This window comes from Apium graveolens, chromosome 7 (genome assembly GCF_009905375.1).
Source record: "Apium graveolens cultivar Ventura chromosome 7, ASM990537v1, whole genome shotgun sequence".
NCBI classification, from domain to species: Eukaryota; Viridiplantae; Streptophyta; class Magnoliopsida; order Apiales; family Apiaceae; genus Apium; species Apium graveolens.
In genome coordinates this window covers 269540642-269565656 of record NC_133653.1, presented here as the reverse complement: position 1 = coordinate 269565656, position 25015 = coordinate 269540642, and the positions used below count along the sequence as shown (strand labels likewise).

The window sequence follows — 25015 nt, the reverse complement described above, 5'->3', positions numbered from 1 at the left end:
AGATTATTTGCGGATTGGATTCTGTTGTTAAAAATGTACCCCCAAATATAAATCAACATTTCACTCTATGTTTATTTCATCCTAAAATCTTTAAACATTTGCTTAAGCTCCATTGATTTTTTCATTATTATCGATTAATGCACAATAACTCTCCAATCACTATTACAAAGCGCGAGATGAGTGACCGCATCTTTACAGTTATGTCAATAATCAGAGCATTAGTATTATATTATTTTAGAGGCCAAGTTTGTGGCGAAACCGCGATCATACTAGATAAGATAACATCTTAAAATATACATAAAATCGTACCAGAACATCGCTTTATTGACTCTAGCCTTGTCTGAGGTCCTCCACTCAAAAGTCTCAAATCCACATGCACTGGTCCGCTCCAAAATTATCAAACATGAACTCATTTTATTACCTAATTCGTTATTCTTTTCGAGTGAAGACTTGGTTTGGAGCTCACAGCAAAGACTTCAAATAAATATTATAAGCTAGATTGACTCGATCAAAGACACGATTTACCTGAAACGCAAACAACTCTTTTTTCAGATTTTGAGTCCTTTAGGGCATAGCTCTCTTCGGTGGAGGAAGATGCTTAATAACATCGATACCATCTAGTTCATATTTCCCCTTTGAATTAAAAATAAAACTAACAAAACACAAAAGATGCAGGACTTACCAATCCATATAAGTTTGAAATTTTATCTATATCAAAGGCAACAACAACCGAATTCAAATATTCTTACAATCCCAGAAGGCGGCAACTCTTTAAGATAACCTTTAAAAAAACTTTGATGGTCCATCACTAATTATAAAACTTTCCCTGCTAATACTACTATTCTAGTTGGCACAGAACCATTACAAAAAAGAAAAAAAAAGTTTGTATTTCTTGTTTACGCTTCAAAGGTCCATATTGTAACTCGAAGGCCGGACCAGTCCATATTCTCATCAATTAGAGGTAGAGGCATGCATCTCCTGCAAAATTAAATTTCCAATGATAAGATAATGAATGACAATTGTACAAAGAAAAAAATAAGTCATCAGGTTCTGCTTGATTGGAAGATGTATAGATGATACATCATTATAATTTTCAACTTGATATATTTTATTACCAGCAAAAATTCAATTTTTTTGTTTCAGCCACTCTCAAAATTAGAACTAACAAGCATGATTCGGTGCCAAACCTTATATGCACAGACATTACAGGGAAAATACTATATTCAGCTACTAATAGCTAACCATCTAAATTGTTTCGTGCTAAATGCTAATGCATACCATGCACTTATACATATACAAATTCTAAACGCGAATTGCTGGATCAAAGATTGAATATCTATCATCACTGATACTAGTCACATCTTAACATGTTAGAGAATGTCAAAAAATGTTACTAAAAACTGTCAGAAGAGGCAAGTGTTTAATGTGAAAAAGAGTATTTGAATCAAGTGTACATAATATCATGTCTATATATCAATTACAAGTAAACAATATGAAAATGTAGCTTAAAAGGAAATATAGCATATAAAGATAAAGAGCTACTAAGTTCAGCTAGTTTGAGTCGAGGTAGAATAAAAGAGGCCAGAAAATATCGATAAGCACTTCATCATTTGCAGCTGGGGTGAAGAGAGGTTTTTTTAATAATGCCTTTTAGATTACTAATAACCATGTCCCCAATAATTGACCGTACTTCTCATTTCAAATTTCAGTTATACATTCTTCAAACATGGAAAAGATCAAGCTAACAAGCTTATACAATCTATGGTCCCAATTGTCTATAATACTCTCCTTTTTCTTTTGCTAAACGTCCATAATAATGTTTTAAGGAGAAGTTAATATGTGTCACCCTAAGTTCACACTAACCACTTTTAACAATAAAAATTGTGCAAGTACAAATGATTTATACCTTCCAGTTCTTCCTAGACAGCTGAGCATACAAGTCATAATGCCGATATAAATATTTTCGGGAAATGTTTGTCAAAAAATTCAGTGAATCTGGCGAAAACCAATTTTACCATAGGTGGGTCTTTGACAAGACAGCCTGGAGCGCCAATCGAAATAAATAGTCATAAGGAGATCTTATATGCGTCTACACTAATTCGGTATTCCTCCTACCAGCCCATGATGATTCCAGTATATTCCTTATTCCCGCCTCGATATCAGTTCTTTTTTATGCATATAATGGTAATGAGGCCCTTTGCCTCCTGACAAACAGTTGAAGGGTAATGTTTATACATTGTTCATAGATAATATTTGAGGCATTGAAATTTCATCAGATATAGAATGAGATGCCAATGAACATAATCAAAAATTGATACACTGCATGTGGGTGATTATATTACTCAAATGTATAATTCTCATAACAACCATCCTATAATCAAATAAATCTAAGGGTAAGCGAAGTTTCACAACTAAATTCATTCTAATAAAGAGTAAGAACATGCAAACTTACCTTACTTACATGAAGCATTTCTCATTCTTCATCACTATCATAAACAACTGCCATGCGGCGGTGTGTTGTTGGTTTTCTTTTAAGGGATTCATCATCTGACTCTATCTCCTTGTGCTTAAAATTTCGTTGTGAGTCCTTAGCCTTGTGCTTTTGCTCCTATATTATTACGAAAAAGAAGAAAAATAAATATATAATTTGATTTTGGTAAACTTTATAGAGTTGAAAAGAACAGAAAACGTGAAGATATAAATATATATCATTACGGCATTACATGTATATGCTGATAAACAAAAAAGACATTTAAAGATGACCAAATCTACACCTCATCATACCGAAGGCGAGCAAAGTCACAAGACATCAAATAAAAAGCGTTACTGCATGAAGCGTAGCTATTTGTAAGAGTGGTAATAACTACGTCAGGCATGTGATGGAGCCCACTAGAACCTGTTGATATTTTGGGACCAGACATGTGCTGATTGAGGTAAATTTAATTGTAAAATTTCATTAAGACCATGTCTAACTCCCTAAAACACTTGAGGATTTGTGACTGTCAAATATTCATAAGATACTATCTTTTTCACATCGTAATAGAGAAGTTACCAAGCCAGACTAATTAAAATAAAATATATCTTACCAGAATCAGTTTAGTAATCAGAATTAAAAAGTAAATAGATTCCATATAACTTCACCTAAGGCATAGAGCATAAGATATGCTATAATAAAGCTAACTGCAAAGCAGCAAAGTAGGAGATGCGACTCAAGTTCTTAAAATGGTAACCCGCTTGAGATGACACTAGGATCGATTTAAAAAATATGACCCATAGTGTCAAATAAATATACTTGCTCTGCCAAAAATGAATATCCACCGTCACGTTTCACCTACATGCGTATTACGAAAGTTCTGAAGATATGCAAATTTAAAATTGAGTTCTATAATCAGCCTTTCAGAGGCATATCCTAATTTTAGATCAATAGTTAACGTATATATCAACCATGTTGAAACATAAATCATTCTATTTTTAAACAATTTTAGATACATTAGTATTTAGACAGTGTTAACATATACAACACTCACTAATTTTAAATGCTGGACATATTTAATATATTTATGATCAATGTCAAAAGGGTTGTCGTAGGTAATATAAACGGTAATAGCAGTGTAGAATTAAGGCTTCAAAACTTAATCCTGCAAAATATTTGGTTGTCACTGTAATGTTTCCATGGTATTTATATATTCCATTGGTATTGTGAGTTCTAATATTTATATATATGCACTATACTTTGTATAAAAATTAACAAATAGAATACTGAGTCTACTACAGCCTAGAAATTGCATTAATGGACTAAACATTAGACATCTCTGTCCCAAATCTTAAAACATGTGGGACAATGAGTTCAACTTATAAGCTTAAGTACCACTAGTGCACCACACAAATAATGATCTTTTATGAGAATGTTGTCGGTTTGTGGGTTACCCAAGTTGGTGGCATAGTGGATGACTGGGCTGTTCAAAATGGTATCAGAGCTCATGCCTGTACACACTAAGTTTGTGGGGAATTCGTTCAGTTTTTGGCTCGACCAAGATGTCAACCCTATGAGGTGGGGTGTTCTAAACATTTCATCTCACATCAAGACCTGTGAAACACTTAATTCGGTTTCTAAGCTCAAAGTAAACTACTAAGTGCACCAAACCATTCCATTTTAGGGGATTGTGGTGGACTTCCGGACTACCCAATTTGCGTGTATATAAGCTAGTGGAATTATCTGTTCCCAAGGTGAAGCGTACATGCTTCTTGAAATATACTATACAAAATTTCAAACATCTGCAGAAAAAAAATATACTAAATAAGCTTAAAATCTTTCAAATTTTAGTAATGAAACTAAATTATTGTGCTCAGAGGTTTTCCGGATACAAGCTTCTACATTTGATGAGTTTGTACTTTACTACGAGATTATTCAACCAACTTTTTATATACTCATAATAACATACTTGCTGTCCCATATTTTTTGGTTGAGTTGTCCTACATTTTATCCCCGAAATTGTGTCTTGGTTTCCTTTACTGTAAATTAATTATCCCGAGCCCTTATAATAAAAATACTTACTATAAACAAGGTATGGTAATCCCAACTAGAATAAATTTAATATTACAAGATATATGTGCAATTGTAACAAACCAAAAAATATGGGTCGGACTTCGAAGGGAGTAGTAAATAAGCTTTCATATATAGAGTATAGCCCCGCGGATATACCCACTGTCAGCATGAATGAACGAAATGGATTGTACTAATAATTAGGTGATTTAGTTGAACTCGTAAAAATTTCCATTTCCGCTCTACATACTTTCCTTTCATCCATTCCTTCCATTCCTTTTCACCTGGATCTAAGCATAACAGTCTCATACACAATATCTTCATCGCCTTTACTATCATATTCTATAATCTAACTATCTTTGGAATGCCTTCCTACTATTTCTAGTTTTCCTTTCGAACCTTCGTCGCGTTCATTGCAACCACTCATACCACATTTCTTTAATTTTAACATTTTAATATAATGCTAAGAGATTACTCTCACAGTTTCGCCTATAACCCAAAGTGTCCCCTATAACCCATATATACACACACACACACATAGGCAAAGATTCAAATAGAAATTCAATATATGCTGGAAATAGTTGAACAATGCATAAGTTGTTAAGATGTCGCCTAGTCATTGCCTACGCGGAAAGGCGGTAAACAAAGAAAAGGCGTCCCTACCGTCTTGATTTTAATAGGTTAGGCAAATTAGGCGGCGCCTAGGCGAGTTAGGCGGTACCTAGGCGGCGCCTAGGCAAGTTAGGCAGTGCCTAGGCAAAGCCTAGGCATACATTACGGGAGTTAGGCGTTCAACTATATGTAAAGTGTGAATTTTAATCAAAAAAAATGTGATTTGACTTTGCCTATTTTCCTCTTTAAGTAGTTAAATCAAATGTATAAAGTTGTATAATTGAGTATTAAATCATCAAATTTATAGCAAAAGTCTCAAAAATAAACAAACAAAAGTTAATAAAATCTATTTGTTTCAATCAAATAAACTAATTTTTACATTAATGTAATTATTATGAAAACCAATCAAAATGTATGTACATAATATCTAATATATATGCCTATATTTAGTCGAACGTCTAATTCGCGTAATGGACGCCTAGGGGGGCGCCTTACCACCTTAGCGTCCAGGCGGTTCACTATCGTCTATGTTCGTCTTTACGCCTTGACAAGTCAAGTATGTTCTTTATAATTTATATATATTAGTAAAGATCAAGAGAGGACATGATAAAAAATTGAAATATATGTTTACGAACATGATAGTAAAACATATTTGAAGACACATATAGAATGATATGTTTGATAACATTTTGTAGAATATACTAACATTGCAAAAAATGTTGATAGATAGGTAGTTCCGCATAGAACCTTACCCTATACACACCAAAGACACGCGGGCATACATAAATACATACATATATACATACATATATATATGTATATATTTTTTGTAATTCCACTACCAACAAAATACTAACTCGTGTAAGTTTGTGAAAAGTTATAAGAAAACCAAGTTATACTACTCAATAAGTATTATGTATCAGAGATATTTTCCTGACTAGAAGTATTTAAGCCAATATAAAAAAAACTCCTTGGGATATCCTTTATCATATAACCGCTGAGTCGCTGACCGACAAGATACAAGTTTTATCCCCTAATATTGTTTGCCAAACATCAAGTACCGCATATTAATAAACTATAAAAACAACCATTAAAACAGAGAATCAACCATTACAGGATACAAAACTAAAATCTGCCACAAGCTGTTGTACATGATTGAAATGCCAACTCCAGCAAATCCAAAATACATAGACATGAACATGATATTATTTCATACCTCTTCCTCTGATGCTTCATCAGCATCAGCTTCCTCTTCATAGTGCCCTTCCTCTTCTTCATCGTCCAGTTCTGGATCCTCGGTCATGCGACGTGCAGGGGACCTATCTTCTTCCTCTCCGTCAGTTTCATACTCGGACTCCTCTTTCTCACTATCAGAAAAATCAACAGGGCGTCGGGATGATTTCGAAGCTGGAAATGATGGCTTGCGAGGTATATCTTTGTGCCCCTGGAATGATAATCAAACACATGACATAAGCAGAAAATATTTTATAAATGTGTGTAATACATGTAGCAACTAAAATATGATGCCTTCTTTGCGTTGAGGATCCGCTTCTCTGCTCTATCCTCCATTTCCATGTCATCATCAAAGCGTCGTCGAGGAGCACTACGTCGGGACTCGTAGTAATCAGCTTCATCATCCTAATGTCACAGGAAAGAGATTAGGTTTTTGACAACACACACACACACACATATATAGCGAGAAAAAAGAACTCTGATTGCAGATTACATATAGGAGTACCACACTTTAGCTTAGAAAGCATATACATATACGTGATGAAATAATGTTGTGAGTTTGAGTGTGGAACTGCTTTAAATAATTCAATATAAGAAGATTTTTATGGCTATTAAAAATTGACTATGAAGAGTGTGGAGAACATAAACGACAGGGATAAATGACAAAGGCCTGCCTCATCAAGTGCATCCTCCAAGAAACCAGGGGAAAGTTGGCGCTCCCTGCGAACAGTCTGTGTATATTTTCTATTAACCTTTTCCTTCTTCCGACTAAGAAGCTCGTTAGCTCTAATTGTTTGGCTTTCAGCCTACAAAAACGAAAATTATAAGACACTAAAAGATATGTTATACAAAATTCATAAACAAAAGCAGCACCAGTAAATGATTACCCTCTCCTTCTGCTCCTTCTCCCTCTCAGGGTCAATGTCTGTGACACAGTTCTTGACCTTGTAAACCTTTTTGTGCCGTGAATCGACAAGGGCGGTCAATAACCTGTGCGACTTCGATGTCAAGGAAGAAGGCATAAACCTCATCTTTTGCAGAAGTCTTCCTTGTGATTGCAAAATACCCTACATAGTACAGTAGTACGATTACTAATAACATTCATAATCAATTCTCACATAAAACGAACCCAAAAAAATGAGTAAAAAATTAGAAGTAGAATGGATCGACTGAGAAAAAACTCAAAGTTTTCTGATCATCCATCCCATTTTTTTCAATACAGGCCGGAGACCACTATTACCTTAAAATGGGAAGGGAGAGCAGAATAAAATTACAAGTCTCCATATCAACTCCTATCGTTATCACTATTAAGAATTTACACCCACTAGTTTAATTCAAAATTAACACCTCAGGAAAACTATAAGGAGCTCCAGCTAATTCCACTATAGTGGTCCATAGTAACAGTTGCATTTAAAGAGAGTGATACAGAAGGAGCAAAGAGATGTGTCAGATGACAGAAAGTACAAGAATTAGTTTCGGGCATACAGGTGAATGTCTTTTGATCTCTATCAAATGTTTCAAGTGATCAAATTCCCAAAACTTGCAATGAATGAATACAACCCACAACGCCACAAGTCCCTTAAAGTTGACTGTTAAACTATCACTTAACTGTGTAATCAATAAATACAAACATAGAGCATCTCTTTCTAGCAACTACGAGTATCACTGTCAAGTTTTCAAGCTTCTATCAGATGTATATAAGGGCTGTACTGATAATCTGAAATATAAATCTAGGAATGAGATAGTACTACATGCAATAATTAGAACGAGCATGCATTACAAAAGGAATTCATCTATATAACATATGAAACATAATAGTTATGTAAATATTTACTAGAATTTAAACCTTTTCATGTTTAAGAAAAAGGTGTGCTTGATCATGCTGCGCATCTTGGACAGATATGTCAAGAACTTCATTACCAATCTGTAACTGTAAGCTGCCATCCGACCATCTAATGAAGCGAGCATTGCTTTCACGCTGCAGAAAATATCCAATATGTTTCAAACTAGTAAAATAATTAAATACTAACATAAATGTGCTCAGCACTAGACATTGACAAGTTTAACTGTTTAAGCAATGGACAGTGGTAAAAATGGCACAACTTATAGTGCTGTGTGAGCAACTAAACTAAATTTATTAATAAAGAATACTAAAATATGCATCCCATCATGCTGCTTACGGTAATTGTGCCATCGGGGTTTTTCACATTTCTCCAGCGCACAATGTTGTTCTCCAAGCGAATACGTTTTTTAGATCCAGATTCATCAGTCACAAAGTCATCCTCATCAACATAAGTTTCGGGATCAAATGGTTTGGGGTCGATTCCCATAATATTAGAAACTTTAATCATATTCATCTGCAAGAATATAGGACAGTATCATGTATTAGGACGACCAAACCACTCTGTTGCAGTAGAATATGAAGGATAAGTATAGAGAGCGCAGAAGTCTGCCTTCACTGAAACACAAGTTAAGCATGAAAAAAATGCAGGACTTTGTGCTAACCAGTATTATTGCAAAACCAGACTTAATAGAGGAATATGCTCGTTATATACTACTTGTAAAACATTTGGATTGACTCGATCATCCATTCATCACACTCTTCAAAGCAACAAACAGGTTGTCTAATATTAACTACGCCAACTAGCCTGGCTAAAACTTCCTGGTTTATGAAAAAACAGTATAAAAATCAAAGCATGTTTAGAGAAATTGAAAGATATAAAAACCTTCTCTGGACGGGCTGGAGGGGGACGCAGTGGAATCTCAAGCTCCAAAGGTGGGCCAACTGGCCTCTCCTTGTGTTTAGCCTTTCTATTCTCTTCCTCAGACTCATACTGTCCCTCTTCATCAGCTAGCATATCCTCTGGTTGGAGCCCTTTCTCATAACTCCCCTCTTCATCCATAGGGGATCTCTGTAGCAGAAAAAAAGAACGTTTATTGTACTTTATTTGCTGTAAATACTAAAACATCATAGATAGCCCAATACAATTTTTAAAATTTAAAATAGAAAAGTTGATGGAAAAAGATAAACTAAAATCTAATACACACATTAGAATCATGGTCAATTTGATTTTCAACTGCATACTCCGGTTCCTCGTCATCAGAGTCCCCAAAAACATCACGAAGCTCGGGCGCTGTGCGTGAAATGTGAGCTTCATCTTCTTCCTCACCAAGTGATCTACACGCAAAGCCAAAAGATTAGTATTGTTGGTAAATCAACAATCAGAAGGGTGCAGCAAGTTAAAAGAACATGATAAAATTAATAGATTTCAGCGAGCTGACTAATTAAATAACTCTACACAAAATTTACATCATGAGCTGTAGCAAGAATATAATGCTGAAAATAATTAAGGAAATATTTCTTCGCTTAGGCACAGACATTGAAAGATATAGCTGATGATATTAAATATAACTGCCCGTTAGTAAACCTAGATTTATAAAACCAGCATTTGAACACATAAACTTGTTTAGATATTTCATATGGGTGTTCTGATAATAAGCAATGTGCGAGCCTTCTAGAGAGTACAAAACAATGACCTGTGAAAGCAAAACACTGTCAGTAAGTTCATCTGGATCTATTTTCTTTCAATCCAATCTAACAGCTAACTAACCTTATGTTGTGTGTTAATTAACAGCCATTTACCACATGCAAAAGGACAGTATAATTCCATAGTAAAGTAACTGGTAGGGCCAGGGAGGTGACTTTCGCATCATATTGAACTCATGACCTAAGCCTTTAGGTACACTCATCAGTACCACTTGTCAATTTGCTCTACTTTAGTGATGACAAAAGATTTTGAGTACATATTACTGGTACTCCCTAATTCGGTACAAAAATATGGGAATGTTAAACGGTAGAAATCTTGAACAACAAAAAATAGTCCAGACTCTGAACCTAGTTAATTAGTCTCATTATCATTAGAAAAAGTAAACAATTTAAATTTCTCAGTATCAATAAAAAAGATGATTTGCAGAACCATTGAATTACACTTGAACACATGAGCAACATCAGATACTGGAAATACAATTTGGCAAAAAAATAGCAATAATTTAATGGGTGTTCAGGGAGAAGATATAAAGAGAGTTTGAATTGAGCATTATACCTCTGACTTTTAGTCTGTTCAACCTCTTCATCTTCATTGTCAGCATTTTCCTCAAATCTTTCAGATTCACTTTCAACGGCATTCCTTCTTTTGCTTGTTGCAACTCTCTGACGATAGTCATCTTGATCATCACTCTCAAAATCCTTTCCTTCACTTTCTTCCCTTTGATCACCAACTTGTACTTCTTGGGAACTCTGATCTCTTTCGGCCTCGCTCTCTCCATGAACAGGATCTGCATCATGCAAATCAACGTCACTCTCCATTTCCACTTCTCCTTGTCCTTCTACTTCAGCCTCACCTTCAAGCTCAGGCTCCATCCCTCCGTCCCCTTCATCCTGGAAAGGTATTATCAAGAAAGAGAAATTACATCATCAGTTAAACATTGTGCAAAGATGTGTTTTGAAAAATACTACAGACCAAAACGCATCAGTTAATCTTCAAAAATGGCAAGTAATGGTAATAATTACATTACATACATATGGCATTAACTTGAAAAAACAGGAAAACATACAGTGTATCTTATTATGGAAAAAATCCAAGAAACAATAGGAAGAAGATCATCAGAACAAGATGTGTCATTTAATCCCAAATAACACATAGCGTATTTTTAATCGTGGGTTCATATGTATGCACGAGGGGTCCATTTAATTTAACGGAGAATAACCAGTAATAAAATGACAGCTCATTATTGGGGAACCGTTTTGGGAAGGATTTCGGGGATTCTAGCATTTCTCCAGTCGAAATGTACAAATATTTGCTTAAAACCAAATAATGTGCAAGCATTTCCATATCCCAGTATATGGGAATGAAAAAACAAGGGACGTGTAGTTAATTGCAAACACGGTGTACATAAAATTATTAAGAAACTAAATTCAATCAGCATAGTTGGAATAAATAGTAGCAGTAGAAAAACTAAACCAAATCATCAATAGTAGAATATAATGAATAGACCTCAACATAATGAGTGGGTTGGCGATTAGATTCATGCTCGGATTCAACTTCATCATCATCGTCTTCCTCTTCTGATTGGTCGCCGAATAGGTTTTGCATCATCTGATGCCTCTTCTCTTCGCCCACCATCCCCCTTCCCTTCAATTAATCCAACGGGTTTTTGTTTTTGGGGGGTGTTCTATTGCTCGCTCTTCAGCTCTAATTCTCTTCACCGTTCTACGTTTGTAACAACCCTCGACTAGGCATCCAGTTTTCGAGATTTTCGAGTTTTTTATCGAGTTTTCGTCCTTTTAAATCTATTACAATATTAGTAAGATAATATTATTAGATATTAAATATCAAATATTTGATACTTTTTTAAATATACAGATAATATTTTCTCATATAAGGAATAATAATATTCATTAATAAAATAAAATAATTGTTTATTCAATTCACAACACTAATCGGATAATATGTCTATTTCGATAACAGGTCAATGATATTTTATTAAAAACGGTTCGTTATTATGATCATTTTGAATCTAAAATTTAAAACTTGAAATTGATCATCAAAATAATGATTTATATGATGTTAAAGTCTCATAATTTTACGAGAATTTTGGTCTATCCACAAAAATCAAAACAATGAACCATACATTTGACTAAGTTAGCAACGATCAAAATTACCCAAACCTTCTGGATATTTAGTTTATATTATTTCAAAATGTTCCATGTATTTAAATTTGTTTATCGAGTATTATTTTCTGATTCTGAATCTAAAATAAACTGAATTATACTTGTCCAAATGTTGCCAACTTGGGTAATTTAAAAATGCACCATATGTCTTACACGATTCGTTGGTGAATTTAGTCGTATTTTGCCAAATAAACTGAACTAAATTCTACACCCTTATTGATGTGGGCTTAAACTCTTTATATGCTCGTCACCCTTTAACATACATGTTAGGTCACCCACATTATAGGAGAGGGGTTGAATACAGTGTATAGCACAATCAAATCGAATTTTAATAACACAAGTAACAGAAAACAGACTTTATTTAAAACAATAAATTCTGTTATAATATGGAACTGTCATCTCTCAGTGATGAACAAATATAACGAGAGCTGCTAGGGTTACAATAAATAATATTCTCGATAATGATAACACATATAGTGTAAACCCTATGTATGTGTTTATATACTACACAGTTACAAGATAATCGCTAAATGATATGGAATATAATTCTGCTTCCTAAAATATATCAATCAGATATTTTTTCTTCCAAGTATTCTATTCTTCATAGAATTCCTTCTTCATGCATATCTCTTCTTACATTTGTCTCGATCTTCTCTTTCTTCAATCAGCCGCCTTCCTTATCTGAACGTTTCCTTTAAGTCCTGATATTATCTTCTGATAAATATCTCCTGAACCTTAAGTACTGATGACTTAAGTTCTGATGACTTAAGTTCTGACTTCAGTATAAGTGCTGATTTCAGTTAAGTAGTGATTTGTTGTGTTTAAATAAGATCTGGAAACTGAACATAAATCATATTAGTCATGACATTATCAAATATATCTAACAATACAGCCCATAGGTCAAAAATCGTTCCTCATTAGTCATTGTCAAATAACATTATTTGCTTTCGTGTCACGATTTTCATATGTTTATCTATTATGGAATGATACACAGGATTTCATTTCCCAACATCCGAAAACGTAATGAATCAAATTTTAAAGAGTCGACTCTAACATCATTAGTATGTGTGCTCAGTGTGTGTGGCCTTACAATATAAACAATTTTGTTTGTTTAGTTTTTGTTGTTATAATAATTTTTGTCTATAAGGTTTTTGAACTTTTTTTTGTTTGTCATAGCCTTTGTTTTGGATGATACACGTAAATACCCACTAATCAGTAGAAGAAGTCCAAACTGTTCACGAATACGAGATAGCACCCATAATGCCTACCTGACACGCCATACACATACGCCTCACCGGTACCGGTATTGACCGAACTTGTCGTTGATCTTGGCGTATTGATTGGATATGCCAGCAAAGCACATACTTATGCTACTAGATACGCCCTAGTGGAAGGCGTGTTATTGTAATACGTTATTTGACCGTGTGTGTATGTATTCAGAGTCTTGTGTCTAATGCGTTATTTTACAAGTCACTTTCTGTCATTATTTTTTTGACCAAAGGGGAGAGATGTGTTTGTATAAATGTTATATGTACGTGTATATATGAGAAGGGAAAAGTTTTTATATCTGATGGGTCATTACAGGGTACAAGTGATAAGGGTGTTAAGTAACCAGTCTGTTTAAAACCTTAAGATAGTAGAAAAAAATTCGAACATGATCTTATACTCTTTAATACTCCCTCTCAATCGTACGATACGATACATCTAAGTCATACAAGTAAAGATCTATTTATTGATAAGAAAAAGAAAAAATATGAACACCCGTTCACATTTTTAATAAAATAGAATCCTGGGTCGCAAACAGTGATTCGATTGATGATGAAGAAAGAAAATTCTTGGTTCAGTTCTCCACCTTAACAACAGAAAAAATGATTGATCAAATTCTATTGAGTCTGACTCATAGTGATCATTTATCAAAGAATGACTCTGGTTATCAAATGATTGAACATCCGGGAACAATTTACTTACGATACCTAGTTAACATTCATAAAAAGTATCTAATTAATTATGAGTTCAATAGCTGGAAGAATACAAGATCAAGGGTCAAAATTAACTGGACAAATGGCGGTCACAGACCTGCAAGATACTGCACATAATTGCTAAGTTATAAATGGAAATAGAAAAAGGTTAATTTGGTAAAGAGTTTAAGAATTAATTTGAAGTATTTAACATTTTTTTAAATATAACCTCAACTACTGTCTTCAAATAAAAAATTAATTTGGTAAATAAATTCAGAACTATTTTAAAATATTTAACATATTTGTTTAAATATAAAAAATGGTTCAAAAAATGTCTCAAAATGATACGTGACGTAATGTTATTGATAGAACTCATACATGCACATGAGACTCATATCATTAATGAAATAATAATCAATCACATACTGTCGACTAAATATTTTGCAATCATTTTTGGAACGATCGTCAAGAGTAGGGGTGAACAAAAAATCGATCAATCTGCGAATCGACCCAACCCACACCTTATTTCGGCCGAATAAATCGAGCCGTCCGAAATCCGAAATATAGTTGGGTTCATTTTATATTAACCCGAATATGTTGGGTTGGGTCATGGTTTATGAAATATTAACCCTTATCCAACCCAATCCAACCCATTTACATAATACTGGTCCAACTTTAAATTAAAAATTATTGATGTATTCAAAAGTTGGAGTCAATTTTGAACGATTGTTATAGTGTTATAATAAATGATGTTTACACTAAGGTTGGTAATTATTTATTTTATTCTACCGGTAATATTCAAACTTTAAATGTTGAACCATATAAAGGACTCAACTACAAATATTTCTATGAAATAATTTACAAATGTAACAAGTGTGGTAAATATTATTATCCGAACAATATTATATATTTTTCAGGAAACCAAGTCTTACGTTTTTTCGTCAAATAATCATTATATAGCACGAATCATGTACATTTGTATACGTATTTTGTGGAGATAATTAAAATTGAATGTAGTGTTTAATATAATACAATTGTTGTTTCTCAAATTAGTTTTGTGACTTTGACCGAGAAATAATTCGACCCAATCCAACCCACCGGTCCAACCTAATATATAAACTATATGGTTGGGTTGAATATATTTTTGAGGATTAACGAGTTCGAGTTTTTGTAAACCGAATATGATAGATTGATTTAATTTTATGCTTTAAACCGACATTAACCCGCTGACCGACCAACCTAATCCGTGTTCTCACCCATCTACAAATGATATGGTCCCATAACTCTTCTTTAATATCTTTATTATGGTGTCATACGTTTCGACCGTTACATAATTTCAAAACACTCATTCTTACTTGCCAAACCATCTTTACTTTCTACACTCCAACTTGAAACAAATTTACATACATTTAAATCCGAAGTTAGTAGAGTTCAATTAGCAATATATGTGGTGTGCTTATCACTCTCATTCAAAAATACTCTTTTCTCAGTATAATCTAACCGTCCATTTTATTCAACTTAAACGGCTCAGATTTCTCTACAGCCAAACAACTCAAATGATCTCACTTTCTTGATCTCAAACACAAAATCTTCTCATTTTACTACTATTCAGTCAAGACCCAATTTGCTTCTTCTACTATTCAGCCACTGATACATATAAATATTCATTTTGTGTCTCACATTCTTGAATTTACTAAAAAAGATCAGCTTTTTTTAACTGGGTTTTCAAGAAATTGATAAGGGCATGTTTGGGTTGTAGGGTTTAACAAAATGCCTGTTTCAACAAGGTCTCAAATAAAAACACCTCCAGATCAAAGAGATCAAGAAGATTGCAATTTAAGTCATCATATGAGAAACCCACATTATGGATTGAAGGAAAAGATGAAGGCTTTGACCCTTTTGTATGAACAGCAAAAAAGAGCTTCACTTTCTGGTGTTACAACTCAAGAAAATCCAAGATTTTCAACTCAGGGTACTAAAGATATGAGAAATCGAGCTGTCGAAGATCTGAAAGAGGAATCAAAGAAACCCCGTGTGATGAAGGAGAATTCAATGCCTAATTCTATAGTTACAAAGACTTTTGTTTTGCCAAAGCCTTCGACTGACAATGCCAAGGAGAATGTAGTTGCGGGAGGAGGCGAAAAGATTGTGGGATTTTCGTGTCCAAGAAAGACGGCCTCAATGTCGAATACAGTAGCAAGGAAATTATCAATGGGGGGTTCAATTGTGCCACAATCGGAGCCTAGAGGTATTGGGGGAGGTGGATTAGGGATTAGGAATCTGCAAGAATTGGAGACTGTTTCGGAGAAATTGGGATCAAGAGGTAGTAGAATTCTTGTATTTGTGAGGCTTAGGCCTATGGGGAAGAAGGAGAGAGATGCTGGATCAAGGTGTTGTGTTCGAATTGTTAACAACAGAGATATTTACTTGACTGAATTCGCTAATGAGAATGATTATCTTAGGCTTAAGAGGCTTCGGGGCAGACATTTCACCTTTGATGCATCATTTCCTGATACATCTACTCAGCATGAAGTTTATTCTACATCGTGAGTTCCATAAACTTGTTGTCTTTATATTGAAGTTGATTGTTCGAGCTGAATTAAAATGATATGTGCTCTTTTAAAGTAGCTTAGAACTACAGATTTCTTTTTTTCATTACTTGTTTAGCTTTAAGTCCCCATTTCCTTTTAAGAAGTCAATTTAGTACATAAGTAATTGATTAAGCAGTGCACAATGTATGCATAGTGTTTGCACCGATTTGTTATCCTTTATATAATAAGAAAATCCAGTTTTGTTTTGAAAAATTACCTATTTTAGTTCAGAGGTATTATGTGATAGTATTTGTTAGCACATGTTACTATTATCTGGATCTTTTTAATAATTTCCTTATTTGAATGAAAGTACATAAAATAGCAAAATGTTAAGACGGCAAAATAAAAAATAAAAATAGAAGAGATATTCAATATAGTCTCTTTTATTAGATTTTGGCTATTGAGCTTTTGGAAAAATTGAATTTTCTCCCGCGCTTGAACTCTTATGTCTGTTTTTTATGATGAGTATTATTTACAGTAAGAAGGAACTCAAAAGATATTTTGTGTTGTCTTTTATGACAAGTATTATTTACAGCAAAAGGGAACTCAAAAGATTTATATTTAACATTTCAGGACAGCAGAGCTTGTGGAAGCCATTTTGCAGGGGAGAAATGGGTCAGTCTTCTGCTATGGTGCAACCGGAGCTGGGAAAACATACACAATGCTGGGTACATTAGAGAATCCAGGTGTGATGGTTTTAGCAATCAAAGATCTTTTCAGCAAGGTTAGACAGAGGAGTTATGATGGAAACCATGTGGTTCATCTGTCTTATCTTGAGGTCTACAATGAAACTGTCCGAGATTTGCTTTCGCCAGGACGACCTCTTGTCCTGAGAGAAGATAAGCAGGTCTAGATCTCTAATTAATTTTCAATAAATTGCTTTTTAATACTTCAAATAAAGCTTCCACCATAAGTTGGTACTTTATTCGTGAACCTGAGTATATATCTGTACAATATCATATGTTTGTAGTTTACTGAAATTTTGTATAGTACCAGTCCCCTTGTAAAGGTCTAATAATGAAGTAAAAATGTCTGAAATGTTTCAGGGGATGGTGGCAGCAGGTCTTACTCAGTACAAAGCTTACTCAACAGATGAAGTAACTTTACTCTCTTAACTTTTTAGGCTATATGAGTTTTGTAAGTTCAATCGATCATGCAATCAAGAATTATACTCTAGTTTAATTAATAACAGGTAATGACATTACTTCAACAAGGAAACCATAATCGGACAACTGAACCAACTCGGGCCAATGAAACATCTTCACGTTCTCACGCCATTCTGCAGGTAAATTTTAATTATTTTCAGTAAATTGCACAGTCTTGGTTCTAAAATATACTTTCTCCTTTAAGCTAAAAATGTTAAGGCATTTAAAAATACTTTTATGTTACATCAGGTTGTAGTTGAATATCGAGTAATGGATGCTGCCAATAATGTTGTAAGCCGAGTTGGAAAGTTGTCACTTATTGATCTCGCGGGCTCAGAGAGAGCTTTAGCTACCGATCAGAGAACACTAAGGTCACTTGAGGGTGCCAACATTAACAGGTCCCTCCTTGCATTGAGTAGCTGCATCAATGCACTCGTCGAGGGAAAGAAACACATCCCTTACCGTAATTCCAAGCTTACCCAACTTCTAAAGGACTCGCTAGGTGGAGCTTGTAACACTGTGATGATTGCCAATATCAGCCCAAGTAATCTCTCATTTGGCGAAACACAAAACACTCTTCATTGGGCTGATCGAGCCAAGGAGATCCGCACCAAGGTCGTATCCGAAGCTTATAAACAGTTTACATTGATCCTTTTAAAGTAATTCATGAGAAAAGTACTTTTCTCTAATCTAATGCTGAACATCAGATACACCTATGTAGCAATTAAGTAGTTGAACACATATATGCATAGGGGTTTTTGTTGATTTGTGACAATTTTGGTACATTATAACTTTATAAGTAATTATTGTTGTATTGATGAGATGTTTCCTTCTTGGACAATTGCAGGCATGTGATGCAAATGAAGAAATACTTCAAGTACCTGAATCTGAACCAGACCAGGCTAAGTTGTTGCTTGAATTGCAAAAAGAGAACCGGGAACTGAGGGTTCAATTGGCTAAGCAGCAGCATAAATTTTTAGCAGTACAAGCACAATCCTTGGCAGCAAATTCCTCTCCTGCACCTTCTACAGGTTCTTCACTTCTAACCCCTCCACGACCTTCTTGCAAAGGCAATGAGAAGCAGAAAAACCGTCCATCATTTTTGACTGGGAATTGTTTTACACCTGAATCCAAGAGAAAGAAGGGAGATGAGGAGACAGTGAAAGACCTAAAGCAAACTGTGAAGGCGTTAGAGGCAGAAATTGAGAGAATTAAGAAGGATCATGCCTTGCAGATAAAGCAAAAAGATGCCTTTATTCGCGATCTTTCTCGTAAAGGTGTCAAACAAGCTGAGGGACTGGTGGGGGGGCAAGGGGCAAAGAGAACAGTGACTAGAGCAAGCTTAAGGCCAAAGGAGGCAATTGAGGGTGAACTTAAAAGCCCAAGTCATCGGTTTCAATCTCCAGCCCCAGCAGCTAAGAAGCGGACTTTCTGGGATATAACCACAGCGAATAGCCCATCTGTTACAACATTAAATGGAAGAAAAACCAGGAGCCATGTTGCTTCCGAAGGTTCAGCTGCACCCTCCATGCTTCTTCAGGTAAGGTCTAAGTTCTTCTTTAATTTAGATTGCTTTTGCTCATAATTCCAGATATTTCTAATATCAAGCAATATTATGTCCTAGATTCGGCTTACATCATAATTAAGGGAACCGGCAAATCTGTGTGGCAAGAGAGGAAGAGTTCTAGAAATAGATGTTATATTTGTTTAACACAACTGAAAGAATTCAGTTCTCAATGTGAAAACAATAGAAACCCTATGTATTCTCTAGGAAATACTCCTTAATCAAGGTCATGATCTTAAAATGTGTCTTTATTGTCCTTGCAAATTTCTATTGTAATTACAAACTGAGTGGAAATGGACAAAAATCACTAATTTGTTCAAAATGTAGAACTTACTTGCACAAACTTTGTTGAAAAAACAAAATTAAGCCGTGGGCAAAAAATGTCTCGAGTCTTGTAAATTCGTCATTATTAGATCAAAAACTCATGCAGCTTTCCAATTTCTACGGACCTTCCACTAAGAAAATTTGATTTTCCCGATTTCTCAATTTTTTTTTGTTACTTATAGTAGTATGCTTTTGAGTTCCTGATTTTCAGTTAATGCAACTTTTGCTTTTGCTTATCCTTGTTTATGTTTTTGTTCATGTTCAGACCTTACGTCATCAAATTTTTGTTACTTGTATAATTTTTGTTACTTGTATAATTTTTGTTACTTATACAAGTATGCTTTTGGTTTTTGTTTAAACAATTCAGCCAGGTTTTGCTCGCCAAAGACCTGATCCTTCGAAGCGATGAAGAGGCAGAAGAAGGGTGGGAGATCATATGATGGACAAACTATAAATTGGTTATCAGCCTTCTGTTCTAGCTGCATCTCATGTGATGAATGATCATGATCCCATGTAATTCTTAACGATTAAAATCATTAGACACATTTTCTAGGTTTTAATTTTTTTAACACTAGCTTTCTCCAATACCATGTTTAGTGGAGAAGACTTTGCTACTTCATGTGTTGTTCTTTTATTCTTTGCTCAGTAAATTTCTGCTTCTTACTGTTTATTAAACCATAAATTGAAACTGTTTTTTACGATTCTGTTACTCCCTCCGTACCAAAATAATGCTTACTCTAAAGTGTTTAAAAGTCATAGCTGGTGTATAAAAGTCATAGCTTCTCATACTTTTTTTTAAAATTTCTCTTCTTGAATTAAATTTAATATGTATACTTTTATTCAGAAAAAAAAATTCAAAAATAATTTGCGAATCTATCCTTTTTAGTCACCGTACAATATACGTAAAAAGTCAAAGAAACTCGTATTTTGGGACGGAGGGAGTATTATTATGCTCATGGTTAGGTAACACTTAACAATGTTTATGTTCAACTACATTTTCTTGAGCTTCAATTCTATCCCATTTATTTCCTATTCAGGGTTTGGCATTGATTAATTAAGTTGTTAATAGAAGCAGTATATAAAATTGAGCACTGAGTTGAACATCTTTGGTTAATTATTTTGAAGTTGGCTTGTTGGAGTATTTTTTTTAAAATTAATAGATGTCTTATTCGCCATTAAAGAGAAAAGTTGAAGCTATTTGCTCCTCATTGTTTTTCCGCTAAAACAAACCATTTTTTGCTTACAATTGGTCAAGATTGTTCCCAATATTTACAAATTCAACTTCCTATATCACCCATACAACTTTGAAATAAAATAATTTACAATTTCTAGTTAAGGAAAATAAATAGAACATAAGAGAAGCATGATCTAGAGACCTTATTCAGTTATTGCTTAGACTCTGAGCAAGTATACATTAAGTTCAGGAGCTCCATTACTATCAGGATTTATCATGTAAAATGCCTCTGAGTGTCTAGAACCCACAACTCTTTCAAACTTTGCCCTCATATACATTATCTCATCTCCTTCACCTTCTCCATTTTCAGCTGGTAGAACACCAGCCCCCATTGAAATAGGCCCCAGAGCTTTTAAAATCTTCCACTCTTTTGGACCACATTCCTTCCTCGATGCAAATCCACTCATCTTCCCAATACAAAAGGTTCTCCATGTTGGCTCTTCTACTAATCGGCACGTTCTCTTCTCCTCATCCTCTTCTTTGCTGCATTTAAGTGCAATCCGAGCCAATCCAGAAGCCATCTCATGTACCAGCCTGGTTATTGGAATCAAGAAGGCAGGTGTGGAGTTCGGTTCCTTTTAAAACACAAAATGCACATGTCCTCGGCGATATCCAAAAAGGGTGCCCACCACTCTAGGTCCAAGGCCCTGCTGTAAGTGTGCCCGATTCTTAGCAAATGCTGTAATAACTGAGTGCACCCTAGATACTGCTATAGCTTGCAACTTCTTTCTCATCAATGACATTGAAATTTGAGATTCTGCATCCTGCACCTGCAATGTTCCCTTCAAATTTTGCTCCTCGCTAATATTGAAGGGAGGAGTTCAATTTTTGCTAAAAAGGATTCTGGGAGGGGAGGGATGGGGGCAGAAGCAGATTTAAAAAAATAAGAAAAGTATCTGGGAGACGAGGTAATATATTACCTCACTTTCTCAGCTCGTGGGGTAAGGAGGAAAGTGGTCCGGCAGGCTCTTTTCGACCTGAACCAGTGCCTGTGCTCGAAAAAAATATACATGTTGTATTAGATCAGTAATACAGGAAAACTGGGGATCCTTCAAAGACAGACTTCTGTGTCCTGTCTCTTGATTATTAGGCTTGATACAGAATATGTTGGGTTTCAGCAACATTCAGACCCTCCTGCAGCCATGCACTCCACAATAGGAGACTTGTCATGCATCTTCTCTATCATTAAGAAAAGTGTGCACCAAAGTCATGACCCATTCATTGTTCAGACTTTTATCAAATAAACCTGAAAACTGCCACCCAAAGGCTCCATCACAGAAATATTCAACAACACAAACAAATGACACCTCTTGACTTGGTAATGGAATCCTCAATCAATAACATTGACACACACCCCCAACAGGCCAAACAAAAAGATGTGAAATTATGTGGTTGGATAACGAACAGTATTACATGGTGAATGGCCATACTGTTTATCTGTGCGCAGTGATGCAAACGTCAAAGAACAATTTTTGTTGAGCAATATATATGAAAAAAGATAAAGAAATTAACTGTACCAAGGCTCTAATCAAACGAGACCTAATTCAATAACAAGTTAACAATTTGGGTTTGAGATCAACAGAAACTAACAAGCATAATTTATAAAACATGGACTAGCACGCAAGTATTTACAGCAACATTTAAACATGATTCTGAGTACAATTAAAGAAGTAGTAGACAAACATGCCTATAAACTAAACAAGGGCTACTCGTACATAGCTAGTGAAGAACTAATACACGATTAAACATCAAATGTTTCTAATCTAGCTATCCATACTCGGCTCAGGTTCTTGTTCTTTGGGAGTCACTGCAGTGCCATTCATCCGTGCACGTGCCTCAGCAAACATTCTCTGTTGTTCTGCTAATGCTTCTTCCTCAGTCATCTCTGCTCCAGTAGTCCATTTTCCACCTCTCACAGTATCCTATCAGAAAATATATGAATAGAAGAACATTCAATGGGATACTTTTTTGCAGTTTAATAAGCTATTTACCGTCACCCAGTGCGTGATTACCAAAGGTTAAACGAAAGGATACAAGTTATATTAAAACATAAACTATTACCATTGTCTCGACTTTGTGCTGTTCATATGCAGAATAAACATCTTCGATGTATTCCCCAAAGCCAAGAACCTAAAAATATAATGCATTTTGTAATCAATAATATGCTTCATGTCCTAACATCAGAAAAGCACCACAAGTACTTATTACTAAGGTTATAATATCAACAACCGTATAAAATTAAGATAACAACCTCCAAGGCTTTGAGCACATGCTCTGGTGCAATTGTTCTTCTATCTTCTCTGCTACAAACTTCATTTGACTCTGATGAAATAAGGTTAATGAACTCTGTAGACATGCAAAAAGAAAGATGAGTTTTGTTGGGGAAAGGACTTAGGCACAGGACACAAAAACAAAGCCACATTACTACGATAGTACAATGCATCGGAATCAGGTGCAATGTACGACTAAAGATAAACTATTGGATGTATCAAAACAGCGACCATTATACAGGAGAAGTAATGATGAATATACATATTACATATATTACGCAGCAGAACTATTCCTATTCTAAAATTCTCAATGTTACCGATCACTAAAGTAGGTACTTATTAGTGAATAACATGAAGTCCAAAACCAATATGTTATATGTTACAAAGACTAAAAGCAAAATAACTTCTGGTATACAGATAGAGTGTAACATGTTACAATCATGGAAAAGGAGTGTTTGGTAGCAAGCTTGGCAATTATCCACTTACCTACACAACATTCAATGAGAAGGTCTTGAGCATCTCTAGCAACACGGACATCTGGAGGCAACATTTCCTTGATGATTTTTGTCATGGTGGCTGTTAAAAATTACAAGTCGTGTGAGGAAAGTCAGCATCCCACAATCAATTTTACAAACAAAATAATCTAGGCATCAGCACATACTTAGGTACACATGTAGAGTTTAAAGAAACTACAGTAGTAAAAAGTTACAAACACAATAATTGACACATTTTGATTGGCCAATCACAAAAATATTCACCCACGTAGAACCATTGATCTCATCAACGCAAAGACTGAATCAAAAGCTGATTTATTTTTCATTATATTTGATCACAAACATGTTAGAGAAATTTGTTTACCCTAGGTATATATATAACATGAATGAGCTGTCGAAAATGTTTAAACTTGAAAATGGACTGGTAATCAAGTGAGTTAATCCCGATCCAACACTAGATTGTTCACAACGGATAGAGTGGAAGTAGATAAGTTTGGTAAGCTCAAAGTATGGCGTTGTTTTAAACATTCAAGCAGAAAAATAAATAAATTAGAGTGTCACTAGTCCATGAAAAAGGGTAAACCCTAGGAAGATAAACAGTTTAGAGCAAAAGAAAGCAAGATCAAACAATGACACCACCAATAAAAGTAATCGCGAAATCAAAGTAAAATTGAATACTTTAGAGAAAAAAGAAGAAGAAGAAGAAGAAAAGGGACCTTTAGGAAGCGAAGCATCCTCTTTAGCCCTCCCAACAATATCCATAGCCTCCATTCTGTTGAATGTTAATTATAACGACGACACCACTATACATACACAAAAACAATATATAATTATATAAGAGAGAGAGAGAGAGAGAGAGAGAGAGAGAGAGAGAATAGGCAGATCTGAAGACAACGGCGACGGGGGGTTGGATGTGTTAATTTATATTCAAGAAGAAAAGGGGGAAGTAGCAGTAGAGTAGGAATGTCAAACTGAGAGAGAGAGAGAGAGAGAGAGAGAGAGAGAGAGAGAGACTGCTTCTTCTGTCTCATGGGCCAAATATCTCATTGTCTTTTGGGCTCATATCCCGGCCCCAATATTTAGCTAATCCCCCCACCAAGCTGTATGCAAGGCCCCCTAAACATGGATATTATCGATTTTAAATTCAGTTATCCATGTTGAGGAATGCTGTTAATGTTCCTTAATCAAATAATTTTAAAACACTTTTAAAAATTGGTCTATGCAATGTACTCTATTATCCATATGTTAATGTACTGTCACTTCTGATTATCTGAATAGTTTATTTTTGTTTTTTAGCGGCTTGTCACTGCATCCTG

The 25015-nt window shown here is 34.8% G+C and overlaps 3 protein-coding genes and 1 pseudogene across 5 annotated transcripts; 1 reads left to right on the top strand and 3 right to left on the bottom strand.

Moving 5' to 3' along the window:
• Positions 1–691: 691 nt before the first annotated feature.
• On the bottom strand, positions 692–11705 carry LOC141671983 (protein LEO1 homolog). Of its 3 annotated transcripts, XR_012555319.1 has the most exons (13): positions 11443–11704; positions 10492–10826; positions 9437–9566; positions 9115–9300; positions 8569–8745; positions 8235–8366; positions 7276–7455; positions 7063–7194; positions 6683–6793; positions 6372–6599; positions 2453–2608; positions 2016–2204; positions 692–978 (listed from the first exon to the last, which is right to left on the bottom strand). XR_012555319.1 is itself a non-coding variant. In XM_074478457.1 (12 exons), exons 1-11 carry the CDS (start codon positions 11569–11571, stop codon positions 2474–2476), a joined length of 1875 nt encoding a protein of 624 aa, XP_074334558.1. In that variant the 5' UTR covers positions 11572–11705; the 3' UTR covers positions 692–978; positions 2462–2473. The 3 variants fall into 3 exon arrangements, 2 of the variants coding, with proteins under 2 accessions (XP_074334558.1, XP_074334557.1); XM_074478457.1 differs by lacking the exon at positions 2016–2204 and having other exon boundaries at positions 2462–2608; positions 11443–11705; XM_074478456.1 differs by lacking the exon at positions 2016–2204.
• Positions 11706–15561: 3856 nt separating this feature from the next.
• Positions 15562–20405, top strand: LOC141672921 (kinesin-like protein KIN-8A). The gene is made up of 7 exons (XM_074479621.1): positions 15562–16623; positions 17242–17515; positions 17715–17765; positions 17861–17953; positions 18063–18428; positions 18661–19353; positions 20069–20405. The coding sequence occupies exons 1-7, from the start codon at positions 15848–15850 to the stop codon at positions 20108–20110; spliced, it is 2295 nt and encodes a 764-aa protein (XP_074335722.1). The 5' UTR covers positions 15562–15847; the 3' UTR covers positions 20111–20405.
• A 503-nt stretch (positions 20406–20908) lies between these two features.
• On the bottom strand, positions 20909–22372 carry LOC141674214 (protein MIZU-KUSSEI 1-like; annotated as a pseudogene).
• Positions 22373–22510: 138 nt separating this feature from the next.
• LOC141674215 (protein Dr1 homolog) lies at positions 22511–24727 on the bottom strand. The gene is made up of 5 exons (XM_074480937.1): positions 24416–24727; positions 23692–23781; positions 23187–23281; positions 22997–23065; positions 22511–22857 (listed from the first exon to the last, which is right to left on the bottom strand). Exons 1-5 carry the CDS (start codon positions 24468–24470, stop codon positions 22699–22701), a joined length of 468 nt encoding a protein of 155 aa, XP_074337038.1. The 5' UTR covers positions 24471–24727; the 3' UTR covers positions 22511–22698.
• Between the last annotated feature and the right edge of the window lie 288 nt (positions 24728–25015).